Source organism: Pelodiscus sinensis, chromosome 7 (assembly GCF_049634645.1).
Source record: "Pelodiscus sinensis isolate JC-2024 chromosome 7, ASM4963464v1, whole genome shotgun sequence".
NCBI lineage: Eukaryota > Metazoa > Chordata > Testudines > Trionychidae > Pelodiscus > Pelodiscus sinensis.
Window position 1 is genome coordinate 74,499,209 of NC_134717.1, and position 15,215 is coordinate 74,514,423.

Below are 15,215 nucleotides of genomic sequence, written 5' to 3' on the forward strand. Positions count from 1 at the left end.
TCTGTAGTTAATTTCCCCCTAGTCTAGCCTAATGATTTGCATTTTTCCTTTTCTCCTCCAGACTCACCTCTACCTTTCCCCAACTCTGTCCAACTTCTCCTATGTCTGTAACAGGCTTCCCTCTACCTTTACTGATACTATGCAGAGTCCATAATAAAGTCTCAGCAGATGTCATATTCTGCTAGGATTGAGTCCAGCTGCAACTTGAAGGTCATGTCTGCACTACAAGATTATGTTGACCTCATTTACATTGGCATAAAGCCACTGTGGTTAATAAATCGTGTGTGTGTGTGTGTGCGCGTGCGTGCGTGTGTACACACATGGTTCCTTGTGTCAGCAGTGTGCGTCCTCCCCAGGAGCACTTGTATCGATTCTGTTGTCAGTGAGGGGCATCATGGGACAGCTCCTGAAGACCAATAACAGTCAGAATAAGCAATGCCGTGTGTACATTAATGCTGAGATGACCTGATTACATTGACCATGCCTCTGCACCACATAGGGAAGTGGTGTTACTAAGACCCTATGGAAAGTCATTAATGTCAGCAGGAGCCACATTTAAGTGAAGTCACTTCCATAATTAGGTCAGTCTAATTGGGTAATGCAGACCAAGCTTAAATCTTCCAAAACAAGAGCAAGGGCTTCCTCAACGAAGCAGCTCTCAATTCTCTTTAGCTGATTTATTCTTATTCTTCATAACAATGATTATTATTACTTGTAGAAGTAGGTATCGTTTGGATTGTGGCAATCCTCTAACACCCCTGTCAGGATTGAGAATCCTGAGTGCTGTACAAGTAGAGTGGAAGGCATGCTGCTCCTCCCCCCCACCCACCCCCCATAAAATCTGTTTTAAATTGGAATCAATCCCACACTTTTTTAAGCTTTGGGTTTAGTTTGTGAATTGGGCAATTACTGTTTTGCCAGTTACCTCTGCAACATAGTGTGTTTCGATGGTTTGAACTCACCCAAAGGCTGCTTTCTGGGCTCAAGTTACAGTGTGGGGAGCTCTAGGTTGGATATTAGAAAAAACTATTTCCCTAGGAGGGTGGTGAAGCACTGGAATGGGTTACCTAGGGAGGGGGTGGAATCTCCATCCCCAGAGGTTTTTAAGTCTTGGCTTGACAAAACCGTGGCTGGGATAATTTAATTGGGGTTGGTCCTGCTTTGGGCAGGGGGCTGGACTCAATGACCTCCTGAGGTCTCCTCCAGCCCTATGATTCTATGATCCCAAATGCCTCATCCCTAGCCCAACTCCAAAGCCCACACCCTCAGCTGGAGCCCTCATCCCCCGCTCCTGCACACTACCTGCCCCAGCCTAGAACTCCTTCCCACATCTGCAGCCATCATTTAGAGTCAAACCCCCATTTAAAGCCCTCACCCCAACCCCTTGCCCCAACTGAGTGAAAATGAGGATTGGGGAGAGCAGCCACCGAGGGAGGGGGGATGTAGTGAGTAGAGGTCAGGCCTCAGGAAAAGGGTGGGGCTAGGGTGTTTGGTTTTGTGCCAATACAAAATAGGCAACCATGATCCCATGGCTTTGAGACCAGACGCCCATGTGCAGCACCACTTCCTGGGCCAAAGCACTGACAACAATCAAATTAACTGAAGTTCTGTTACTTGACTACAAAATTAGATACAAATATTTTAGTAGAAATAAACAGTTGCTATGGGGGATTGATGTTTGTCCATATAAAAATAATGGAATGACTTCACTGAATGAGGCCAAGTACATAAAGCAGATGCTTTGCAAGCCATAGCCCCCTTACTCTTCTATCATGTTTCAGTCCTGACCCACAAGAAGTTTGTGATTCAATCTCTGAGGGTGTGTCTAGACTAGATTGTTTTTTCCTAAAAAACTGCCCTTTTTTTGAAAAAACTTCACCTGCATTCACACTGCAATTGCGTTCTTTCGAAATTAAATCGAAATATCGCAGGGTTTTTTTCAACATTGGTAAATCTCAAATTACATGGAAGAACACCTTTTTTGAAAGAGCTCTTTTGCAAAAAGGCGTGTGTAGACACAGAACAGAGACATTCTTCGAAATAAGAGGCAATCGAAAAAAATCTCAGATGCTCTGGTGGCCATTCTGTGAATAGCAATCAGGGCTTTCTTTCAAGAGAGCATCCATGCAGTCTGGATGCTCTCTTTCGAAAAGGCAGATCACTTTTTCAATCTGGTTTTGAGGTGTGGATGCTCTCTTTCGAAGGAAGCTTGAAGTCTAGACATACCCCGAGTGTTCTGAGTACAGCACCCTGCCAGTGGGGTTTAAATGCAATAGACTGTTACTTTTGATGGATAAGTAAATGTTTAGTGAGAACTAGAATGAAAATCTCTAACTTCGTTCCTCTTTGTCACTTAATCCTGATGTTCCATAGGTGTCCAAAAGGTGTGTGGGGAGGGGATACACACAACAGTATATCATCTCACTTTGTCACTTAACTGCTAACCTAATATTAGGCATAAGCAAGGTAAGTACTTCCTGGAGTGCTAAAGGGTTAGGAAGGACTTCCTGTGGAATATGCCTAGCTTTGTAGTGATCTGGCAATGAAGTGTCTCGCGATTGGCCTTCTGATGAGAAAACGAAGGGGGCTTTAGTGATGCCTGATATGTAACCTAGTTGTCAGTTGTCTCTAGTCTGATTTTTGCCTACCTTCCCTGACATACCTACAGTCTTATTAAAATGTACTATGTATCACCACTGTTATGTTTTTCTGATCACAGATTTCATATACATTATATGATGCATTTTAGAAGTTAACACTCACATTTCATACTGAAACAATTTAAAAACAAGTGGGGAACATTTTCCAAAGTCACTTAAGTGACTTAAAAGCCCAAATCCCTTTTCAAAAATAATGTTTAGGCATTTAAGAGCCCAAGACTTAATAAAAGTCAGTGTGACTATTTTTAACAATGGGATTTATGTACCTTTGAAAATGTTATTCCTGGACTACCACAGGGATTTCATTTGCAAACTCCATATAGGATAATATCTAGCACAGCATTCACTTTCATTTCAGATGTAATTACTTGCCTGTGGTATTGAGCAAAGGGGGAAAAATCAGCCACTGGTATGGAAAAGGAAGAAAATATGGGAATATTTGGAAGAATGGTAGTTACACAGTCTAGTGGACAAGCAAATAAAGCTTGGTGGATTGGACAGACTATAAATCAATTTCTGATTCCTGTGGTCAAGTTGTAAATCATAGCTTTACAGCACTGTGGGCTTTTCCTTGGTGATATGCCTGATGTGGGGTATACACTGCTTGGACTGGGTGCCCCTTGCAAGAAATGGAAAAAATGTTAATTAGAAGATGTGAGCACTAGTTTGTGCTGACCATGGAAACAGAAGCATGATCACCATTTGATGTCATAGATTTCCTACCATTAGTTAATGTCACGGGAAAACCCCACTTAGTAAAGGCACAATTCCTGCCTCCCCATACAATGTGAATATATTATCACTTGCTTCAAAAATAAATATATTAAACTGTTGTTATCTTTAATAACCACCCTCAGAGATCAGTCTCAGGAGGGTAGCCATGTTAGTCTATAACTTGAAAAACAACGAGTAGTCTTGTGGCACCAAAATCCAAAACACCAAAACCAGGATACATTTAGCCCTAGATGACCATTTTTGATAGCTTTTCATGTAGATGTTGCACTATTGAGCTTCACTGTGTAATGTAGGTCATGCTTTTGACATTTAGCTTTCTCATTTGATTCTCTGTATTTAATATAGATATGTATTTGTTAAGTACTGTAGCAAACAGACATCTCAGAAGATTTGGTACTAAGAATTTCTTGAAAGACTCTTAAAGGTAGTAACAATTTTGCTATCCAAGTATTTATACAAATGCTGTGAAATATCCTCCTTGAACTCTGTTTGCTTCATTCTAATGATGCCTCTGAATTTACATGATTAGCAGTATGTAAAAATAAACACTTCAACATTCGTGTGTTCTAATGGAAAATTTCTCTGGTTTGGCAACTTTTGAGTCTAGAGTCTTTTTCTTCCTAGAACTTCCCTAACAGAAATACTGCATGATTGGTTTATTTTGTCAGGAAATTCAGAAGGTAGATAATATGTGGTGTAGATAGTTACATAGAACATAGAGGGTTAATGTTCTGTGATCTTAATTTTAAATTCCAGTAAATACGGTTTTAGCTTTGATCCTATGAGGACTAATTCCTTTGTCACTCTACTAATTAATTCAGCATGCTGGAAAAAAGATGCTAATATGGGCATCAAAGAAGTAGAGGGTGGGGGAATTTTGTTTTTTGTTTTTAATCAGAGTTCTTAAAAAGATAAGTTTTACTCCCATTGGGCTGAATCTGGATCAGTCATTTTCTTCTAGTTCCCAACAGTTGAATATAATAAAAAATATGTCCTTGTTTCTTTCAAAATTGGCATAAAAAACATCAGCAACCAATATCAGGGTTGTTAATAAAGGCTTCTTTAATGAGACTGCTTACCCTTAATAAAGGGGAAAAAATCTTCTGAATATCAACTTTTTCTGTTTAATCTTTCCTTTTCCTATTGCCTGTAATCAGTTAAACCCCACTATTTCATTGCTGCAATTGAACTCCCTCCAGAGTGGATTTGAACATAGTTAGCATGAGCGTGCTTTGATTTACCAAAATACAGCTAAATTTAGGCCTTCATTTAAAAAATTCACATCAGATTTATAGTTACAGAAAATCAAATACATTGACCTGGACTGCATATGATTAAAGTCATTAGCTTGTGGCCAGATCACTTTCTGTTTCCACATAGTATTCTATGATTGTCTTAGCAGCCCTATGAACATAGCATTCGATTAAGTTTACTGCTTAGAACTACTTCCATCTGGAAATAATTCTATGATCAGTGCCACTTCTGACATGATCCAAAGCAGGTTGAATGAACTTGAAAATCCCAGAATATCTATTTAACCACTTCCTGCTAGCAAAAGAAATTAAATCTGCTTAGATCCTCTTGCTCCTTCTTAGTTTGTGGAAAGAGTGGTGCCAGGCATGGAGGAAAAGAAAGGCATGCATCTTTGCTGGAGAGAGACGATTATTTTCTGTAATGCTTTATTTTAAATGATGACTAGCTTGTACTTTATAGTTATGCACTTATTCTCCTATTGCCTGCTTCTTCTCAGAAACCTGCTACATATTCGCTGTAGTATGGTGACGTCAGCAAAATCTTTACTCCCAATACTACTGTACGGCTTCCTTAGCTTCTGCCCAATAAGTAAACATTTAATAACCCTTTTAGGTATTTAGAAAAACACTAAAAATGTAAAACAAATATTTAATTAATGTTGCTGTTAAAATAAACATAAACATAAAATGAGTCTGGAGCAGTAATTACAAGTAGTTAATCTGACTCACTAAAGATCTTTACAATGATGTCTAATACCCTGTAAAAATGTATGTATGAAAGTAATCAAAGCACCGCATTGGTTATAGAGTGTATTTCTTCAAGAGTGATAAAGTCACTTAAAACACATGGCAGTAGTGGCAGTTAATAAGCTTTTTACAGTTGCTGTGTGGACCTGAAAATCAGACTTTATTAGTATCTTTATCATTCTTGCTCACCTATTCACTGTTACTTGCATTCAGATTTAATTTTGAAGGTTATTTTTATATTTCTAGTGTTGTGGAGATGCTTTAATAATGTCAGTATGGGCTTTATGTTCTTCATTTACTGTGAAATAGATGTTTCTATCATATACGCCTTACAAATCATGCTGAATTTTTTTCAAATGATTTCTATAAATGTCAAGATTTTGTGGGAGTGTTGATTTGTGTGTATAGGTTGGGGTTTGGGGTTTTTTTTTCATGTCTTGGACCCTGTTGAATTATTTTTCTTTTACCACAGCTGTTTGCAATTCTGTTCTTTATTAACTGCAGTGACACCTACCGATAGGAGGAACCTAATTAACTAAAGAATTCCCAATTGCAGAATTTAGCTAGCAAGCTGCTTGGGACCCTACACAGCAGATGTTTCTCCCGCTTAGAAGTGTTGGGACTTTATAGATCTCCCTGCTTTTTAATCCTTGAAGCAAATATCAACACGTTTGAGATCTGGAAACTCACTTTTCAATACAGAAATGAAATGTTGCCATGACCACAGTTTTAGATCTTACGTTTAAGACATTTTCCCCACTAACCCCAGAGCAGGACCATAGAACAGAAGGTTTCCTTGAAATATTCAAATTTAAAAAGGGAGGAAGATGTTGATAGTATGAACAGTCCAGTAGCATTTTTCCCCCATCATTTCTCTTGAAATTCACTATAAAAATAAACATTCCCTCTTTATATACCAGAACCCATAATATAGTAATAAACATTCCAGTAAGAAATCTCACATCTGGTATTCAAAGGGTTGATTCACTCAGTGGAAAATACCTTAGTTATTCTCAGGACGTCGGTGATTTCTTTCAATGGGTAAAGCTAATACTAGCAAAGGGAAATCCATCTGAGTAGTACAACATGTTTTCAAGAATAGTACATGGGCTTTCACATTAGGATGACTCACTCATTTCCATCTTTCTGAGGGCAGATCACGTAAAGAAAATCCCTCTCTCTGCATCTGCATGCAGGAGTAGTGTGCTCAGAGCATTTGGAATATTGCCCTTGTAAGGTGGAAAGCATACTAATGGTTTTACAGCTACAACTTCCTTCAAAGGTATTACACCAGCTAATCACTAGATTGTGTCGGTCACATACATTTCTAATTTTTCTGCTTGTTTTTTCTCCTCTATTATTAATTTAAGTAGCTACATTCCCCACAAACCAGTCTAGGGGGGCATGCAAAATCTATCCATTCCTTGGACTTTCTGATTATATTCCTCCATTTGCTATGTAAGTTTCTGAATAATTAACAATTCTGTCACATATTCAGAGAATTTTGTGCAATACAGTGTAGTGGAAAGAGCTTTTAAAGACTGGTATGCAATATTTGTATTCACTAATGATTTTATACTTATATCAATCATTTTAATATAAAATGTAGGATTTACTGTAATCAAGTTATTTGTCATTTGAAGATTTTGTAAACTTTGAGGCCCAAAGCCATTCACTTTTCACAGAACTTTCCTCTTTACTTGATTAATACACAACGCAGTTGTGAGGCTTGCTTCCATACCATTAAACTCAGTGGGAGTTTTGCCATAGATTGCAGTGGGAAAAGAATCAGGCCCAGTGCAAGGTTAGCAAGGAAAGAATTTCTCCCTTAAAAGTTAGAGAAATATTAAGCCTGGATTGCACAAAATTATGCAAAATTACAATAACTAGAAGTTAATTGTAATCAGCCTATTTCTGGTAATTTAGAACACATCCGAGAACCTTTGCAAATACTATACATTTCAGAACATGAGGTACACATACAATCAATAAAGATGCTGGATAGTTTGTGATTATAAAAATCCAACACCAGTTTAAAAAACGTTGGATAGATAAATAGATAGATACAGATATAAAATACAAACACACACACTCTTAATATCCATGCTTAATTTTTTTCTGTACTGCAAAACATATACTGTAATAATAATTACTAATAATAGTAATAAAGTATAGATTGGGTTCAGTAATGAACAGAAGACACCAAAATCAGAAGATTTGCCCAGCCTTAAGCAACATATTTTGTATTTAGTATGGAAGGTAATTATTGTAAACCCACACAGCTCCAGGGTGAAGTCAAAAATAGCAGAAATACTGGTTTTCATCAAGATCAACCCACCATTGCTAGTTTATAATTATATTTGACCTTACCAATTTGTGGCCGCAGTAGCTATACTAGCAGACTGTTGTGTTTGTGCAAAGAGAAATGAAACTGGCTGTTATTACAAACTAAATTATCATTTTATTTAAAAAGAAATGTCTTCTGTAAGCAACAAATAATACCCAGACTTGAAAGTCAGAAGTGTTCAAAAAAAAATTTTTTAATTTTGTATGCTACATGCTCGCTTTACCTCCCTGCAGCTATACACGATGCCCAAGAATAATATTTTCCAAATCTGTAAATACTCTACACAAATCCTAAACTCCACAAACCCGTAATTGATGCTATAGGGGAACCGTAAGCAGGAAGAATACAAAGTGCCAGAGTCAGACCAGGGCCAGGACTGAAGTGCTAATGCATCCTCTCTTGAGGATACTGCTATAAGAGATCATCAGTGATTATGCAGGTGCTGGAAAACAGAATCTTTTCCCAGCCATCCTGCAAGTTCTGGGGTGTTGAACTAAAGTGGGTGTGCTTTAGCGGGGAGGTTGGTTGGCTTTTTCCTTACGTTCTTGTATGAAATAACATCTGCAAGTTCCCCTCTAGCTCTTCTTTTATGCCTATATCCTTTCACCTCTTATGTGTCCATCTCTCTTTCTAACACACACACGCTCTCTCAATCACTGTTTCTCACACTCAAACTCCTGCACCTACCTGTCTCTTCCTAGCTGCTGCATTCCCCCCGCAGATTATGGGAAAACAGAATCTGTGTTGCTGCTCCCTGTGGCTACGCTACTATTTTTTACCCATTAGTGAGAGCCAGCGTGAGCATGTCTCCTTGAGCTGGACATCACACCTCTAGCTCCAAGCGTAGATGTGGTGTGACAGAACATTCACAGGATTTCAGCTTTGGTCTAGTGAGGGATGCGATTTACAACTGAAATGTGTGTGGTGCAGTTGAGCTATCATACTGGAGGCAGTATGGCGGAAAATGAAAAATGAGAAGGATAAAAGAAAGATCACTGAGGAAATGTTACTGACCATTTGAAAAGGCATATTAATGAAGTTAAAATACAGCATCCTCAATGGAGAAATAATTTTGTAAATCATTAGCCTTAATTTGCACTTGAAAGATTGGAATGTGATTAAAAACGACTGTTCATATATGACCTATGAAATTCAGAATTTCAGATTTGGGGCGTGGGTGGTTTACTAGTACTTGGTGGCCCATAATGCCGTGTGTATTAAAGATTTTACTCAATGAGAAATTAAATGTAGCTCTGCCACTTTATAGCCTCTTACAAGCTCTCTGAAGAAAGCAATATAGTTTTGCATATCTTTATACAGGGCATAGTTCAGTAGAACCCCAGGAGTGATTGATGTCTCAGGGCAATCTCATAATCTAAATATTAAATAATAATATATTATTAGACAGAAAGTGGAAGCATTTAAAAGAAGACTTTTGAGAACTAGCTCACTCTCTCTCATCTTGTAAGAATGCAAGATTTATTTTGATGCTGAATACACCTTCCTGTGATTTTAAACAACCCTGTGTCTTTAAATTAAAGCCATATGCAAATGAGTGAGAATTTTTACCAATAGAAGTAGAATGTGTTGTCAACTCTGTATGTTGGCACATAAGATTGCTTTGAAGATTGTTATGAGAGAGCCTGTTTGCAGGGTAAGAAGACCCTTCAGCTACTTTGAAATGCATGCTAATAATAGCAAAGCTTAGCAACCATTTTTATTTACGTTGTTGAGGGCTGGTAATTTCTGTAACACACAATGCCTTTAAAATACTCAAGGTTCAAATACATTCATAATCAAATATTATGTAAATTGTCCATGATCAGAGTAATTGGTAATTTATTTTATTATTTTGCTAAATACCTTACTCAAGGCAATAGCTCACTATGTTCTGGTAACTTAAATCTCCAAGTTACTTTGTTGTGTGCTCAGTAAATATTGCATTTTTCTTCTATTAATTCTCTCCTCTTTCCCTGACCCTTCCCTAACGTCTTAATCAGATTTGGAAAAAAGAAAGAGGAGAAAGGTGGGAAAGCTGACCAGAAGGGAAATCCCAAACATGGCACGCTAAGAGAAGAAGAACTAGAAAAGATGAAAGATGAACGTGAAAGGTGAGTAAATCATGTAAACATCTATGTTGAGTAGAACAGAAAGCAAGGACTTTCTATGTTAGGAGAAAAAGCCAGGGCAGTTGTTCCAGGCCTGGGCCAGTGATAAGCCATCTCAGACCAGAAGGTCTCTGCAATGCAACAGTGTTAGGCCAGTCTTCTGGCTTTCCCATTATGAGGTTGCTGCTGTCCTGGGCTAATGCATAACAGTATCTGTTCTGCTTCCTTTGCTTCTCGGAGGCTACATCTACACTTCAGGGTTTTTGCGCAAGAAGTCTGCAAAGTAGGGATGAGCTTTTGTGCAAGAGAGCGTCCACACCGCATGGACGCTCTTGTGCAAGAAAGCTCTGATGGCCATTCACAGAATGGCCATCAGAGTACCTGTGCTTTTTCAGATAGGCTCTTTTTGCTCAAGAAATCCCCGCGGAGCGTCCACACATGCCTTTTTGAGCAAGAGCTGTAGTGCCAAAAGGAGTTATGCCTCGTAGAAGGAGGTATACCTACACTGCAAAGAGCCCTCTGTTCTGTCGATTGACTGTAGATTTTCTTGCTCAAAAACACGCTTGAAGTGTGGATGCTCCGCACTTTTTGTAGTGTAGACATAGCCTAAGAGTGCTTACTGCATTCTCTGCACACCTTGGTGCAGCAGCGCCTCTACAGGGCCTATGTTACCCAGGGCCAATAAGAGGAGCTGCTCCTGGGGTCTGGCCTCACTTTCCTCTCCTCCCTCCCTCCCTCCCAAAGCTACCAGAGCTGCTACTTCTGGTGTTCTTTGCTCCCCTGCCTCCTTCCCCCTTCCAAAGGCAGTAGGAGCAGCTTCTTATGGGCCTCCAGGATCCCTTTCGTCCTACAACCTCCATAGTGGTTTCTAATGCTCCAGGCCTCTTCTGATGGTGCCAATTAATAGGTTTCATGCTTCATTTGTAGCCTTAATATATTCATCTTTATGATGTTTCCTCCTTTTTGTATGTTTTATTCACTCACGATTCTGGAAGAAATTAATGTCTGGGTTCATGTTGTAATATAATAAAGGTCACACATGCTTAATAGGCCCTTCACTTTCTATCTTGAAATGCATTTTGTGTGTAGACGCGTTATTTCGAAATAAAGATGTTTCTAAATAACTATTTCGAAATTAGATATTTCGAAATAATGCTGTAGTGTAGACATGCCCTAAATGAACAGCTCTGCCTCTGTGTTGCTGGTCAATAGCTACATAAGACCTTTACCCTCCCTTTATGAACAGTTACCTGGTTGTAGGGCTATTGCACATTGTGACTTGGTAATTACAGTAAAACTCCAATAGTCCGGCATCCAATAGTCCGGCACTCCTGATAGTCCGGCATCAAAATGGCAAGAGCCTAGTGAGTGAGCTTCGGCAAAAAATGAGTCACAAGGTAACAGCAGCAGCAGCTGAACTGAACGAAAAGGGTAAAAAAGGGTTAAAAAAACTAAAACATTACACTATACTGTATACAGTATGAGCAATAAAAAGGGTTAAGAACACTTTATATACAGTATATACTGTATACAGTATATACATAACCAGCTTATAGTACCTCCCGATACTCCGGCATATCTGATAATCCGGCACCCCCTAGGTCCCATAGGTTCCGGATTATCGGAAGTCTACTGTAGTGGGATTTGATGGGGGAAAATATCTCAGTGGTTACTAATAATATTTATTCAATTCAGGAGATCGTAGGCTATCTGGTTACTGCAGTACTGATACTGGATATACTTACCCAATGTTTTAATAGGTAGTTTATCTAAATTAAATAATAGCAGGGTAGGATTTATACCATGTGCTTTAAAAATTATGTAGCGTATCCCTGATTTTGCCAGGCAGTAGAGTGCCACCTTTATTTTAAACTGCTGATTCCCAATTTGGATGCTGGCAATTTGAGAAGTATGTGTCCTTCATTTTAAAGAAGCCAGTGTCTTTTATTAGGATGCTGGAAAGCTAATAAGTATGTCTCCCATCTGTTAAAGGGCCAGTGTCATTTACTAAAATGTTGGCAGAGTGAAAGGAATGAGTCCTGTCCAAAGGGCTAATGTTCCAAGTGGACATGAGACAATTGTTCTTAGCATTTCTATGGTGTTCACTACTTTTAAAAAAAATCCTAGTCAGTGACTGACAGTAAGTTGGTAAGGAGGTATTACAAACAGGCAGCCTAGTATCTTCTTCATTCTTTTTCTCTTCCCTAATAACGATTTAACTTTCTGACCTGGAAGTAATTGAAGTGAAATGGAGAACAGCAGGTGTGTTGAGAAATTGATGAACTTATCTGTTATTTTTAACTTGCTTATTTTATTCTTCTTCCACATAGCAAACAAATAGTAATATTAGCCTCTTTCCTTCAGGTAATCCTGCTTACACCATGCAAAAATCCTTGTATTATCCCAAAAGCAGATAATGTATTTTGTATATACAAGCAAGTCATGCCAGTTCTCTAACTAAAACAAGAACATAGTTCTATATGTTTTGTAGTTCAAGATTATCTACTAGTTGACTCTTGAACCCTATCTTACATTGCTGATCAAAGGGTGACAAAGATTTTATCAGTAATAAAGGAAAAGTGTACACTCCAGCTGGTTTTCTCTCAAACATGTTTGTGTGCAAGAATGATATGAGGGGTTGATTAAGATCAGCCTCAAGATAAGTAACCCAGTTTAAAGGAAATTGAGTACTTTAGATTGTTGACTATCCACCTAATGATGATGCTCATGAAGACAGTAAAGATGGGTTTTATAGCTACGTCCCAAGATTCAGTAATCCTATAATGTGTAATGTAATTCAAGCCTAAGATTTTAATGCACATATTGGCAAAGAATACCATGTGGAGAGCTTACACTATAGATCTTGCTGCTACTATGACTTCACTAACTGCAATTCTGCATGCGTTGTCTCATCTTTAACAAACCAAGCTTCACTAAAGATTTAGTAGAATGTAAGCATCATATTCCCAAATGCACTCTTGTGTAGAATAAAGTGTATTTATGACAAAACTAACAAGTACTTAACTGTAGACTGATAGACTACAGAACTGTAAACAAAACAATCTCCTAGCTAACCTTGAGCAAAGTATTAATTACTTTTCTAATTTTGACTTTCATAAGTGATATTAATTACCTAGCTAATTTTACCTTTCCATGAATAGTTACATGAGTAATTTTTATTCTGAAGTCTCAGTTCCATCCCTAGAATAACAAACTTAGTTTAGCTGCTTGAGGTTGTATTTCAGTGAAATGCTGACTGCCCAGGTTTTTCAAAGGCTTACTACACTAACCAGTACTCCTCCTCCACACGTGTGTATACATTGATCTGACATATTTTTTTCAGACCCCGAGCTGTGCATATCAGGTGTTAGTGGAAGAGGTCAGAGTCGTTGATTTTAGAGAAGGGTGTGATAGGATTAATGATCAAGGGAATTTCAGCATCCCGACAGCTGTGAAGGTGGCATGATTTTGGGAGATTGGTTTTGCATACACTGGACATTTGACATCCCTCCAAAGGCACAAGATTTCTGTGGGTGGTGTTTTCCAGTAGAAAATGCATTCGCAACTTAGAAGAGTGGGATTGCCCTCTACCCAGTAAACTACTATTTTATAAAGTCCAATAGGCATTAGACTGTACACTGTATGAAGTAAAATGTTGTAATCATGTAACTTCTATTGACATTGACATTCCACATCTTTCCTTTCCTTTCCTTTCCTTTCCTTTCCTTTCCAATTTTGTACCATCAACACACCCTACACTAAAAGGTGAAGATAAAATGCCATCATTGTTAATTATGCTGCTGGCCAGAAAGCAAGAATTCCATTTAGCAAAAAGAATTTAAGGTTTTCAGTTTTATTTTAGTTCCACATCAGAACAAAACTAAGAGCTTTCAAAATTGCTCCTGAAAAAAATGTGAGAATGAAATAATTAAATGTTCATTGGGCCACTTACCAGCGGCGGGGGGGGACGGACCAGATTCAAGTCCCTGCACCAATTCAGGATGAGTGGGCTCTTAAACCTGGATCTTCCATATCCCAGCCCTCACCACCAGGCTGTTGGTTATTTTGGCATGGGTTTCTCTGTGGTTTTGGCTAGAAATTGCTTCCTGGACCAGAAAAACATTCCCAACAAAGTGAATAAGTTTCTGCAAAAAGTTTGTTTTGATAAATTGGCATGTTCCACTGCAAAATTCTCAATCAGCTCTAATTATTTATTGTTTATATTAGAAGTAGTTCCTAGCAATCCCAGCCAAGTTTAAGTGTTCATTTGTGTGAGATGTTGGAAAAATATATACTAAAGACTCAGACCCTGCCCCACGAGCTTACGGGTTAGGTATAAAAGATAAAGGATGGGAGAAAGGGAAAGTATCATATTTTTTATTTTACAGATGCCAATTTAGTGACTTATCCATAGTTACAAAAGGAAGTTTCTTTCAGAGCTGGGAAATGAGCCTACCACCTAAACAAAAAACAAATAAAAAATGAAAACAAAAAAAACCAACCTTACCTTCTCTTTCTGAAACCTGTGTTACATTCTATGATTGATGCTACTGTGGGTTTAAATTGGTTAATGGGGATTTCGGATGTCAGTTTATTCTCTTTTTTCCGCTCTCCTTTAGTCTTTCCTCACTTGTAGTGGCATACACGACTAAACCTTCACATAAGTATGTCAGAACTTCATGCTAATATTGTATGTGAGGAGGTTTTCCTCGCCCAACTCTTTGATTCCTTGTGCTGGTAGCTTGTCCTTCCTAACGAGCCTTGTGGATAAGGGAGAAGCGGTGGATGTCATATACCTAGACTTTAGTAAGGCATTTGATACGGTCTCGCATGATATTCTTATTGATAAACTAGGCAAATATAACTTAGATAGGGCCACGATAAGGTGGGTGCATAATTGGCTGGATAACCGTAGTCAGAGAGTTGTTAACGGTGCTAAATCCTGCTGGAAAGGGATAACAAGTGGAGTTCCGCAGGGGTCTGTTTTGGGACCCGTACTGTTCAATATCTTCATCAATGATGTAGATATTGGGATAGAGAGTACGCTTATTAAGTTTGCAGATGATACCAAACTGGGTGGGGTTGCAACTTCTTTGGAGGATAGGGACATAATTCAAAATGACCTTAGCAAGTTAGAGAAATGGTCAAAGGTAAACAGGATGAGGTTTAATAAAGAGAAATGCAAAGTGCTCCACTTAGGAAGGAACAATCAGTTCCATACATACAAGATGGGAAGCGACTGTCTAGGAAGGAGCATGGCGGAAAGGGATCTAGGGGTCATAGTGGACCACAAGTTGAATATGAGTCAACAGTGTGATGCTGTTGCAAAAAAAGCAAATATGATTCTAGGTTGTATCAACAGGTG

At 38.5% G+C, this 15,215-nt stretch overlaps 1 protein-coding gene across 7 annotated transcripts in view; it reads left to right on the forward strand.

The window, feature by feature from the left end:
• Positions 1 to 15,215, forward strand: part of PARD3B (par-3 family cell polarity regulator beta) — a 604,960-nt gene that overhangs the window by 458,130 nt on the left and 131,615 nt on the right. For 6 of the 7 annotated variants that reach the window (XM_075934322.1, XM_075934323.1, XM_075934326.1 and 3 more), the window contains one exon: positions 9,743 to 9,853. The exons of the other annotated variant lie outside the window; for it this stretch is intronic. In XM_075934322.1, coding sequence (XP_075790437.1) covers positions 9,743 to 9,853 — 111 coding nt within the window. The remainder of the gene's footprint in view (positions 1 to 9,742; positions 9,854 to 15,215) is intronic. 7 annotated transcript variants of the gene reach the window in all.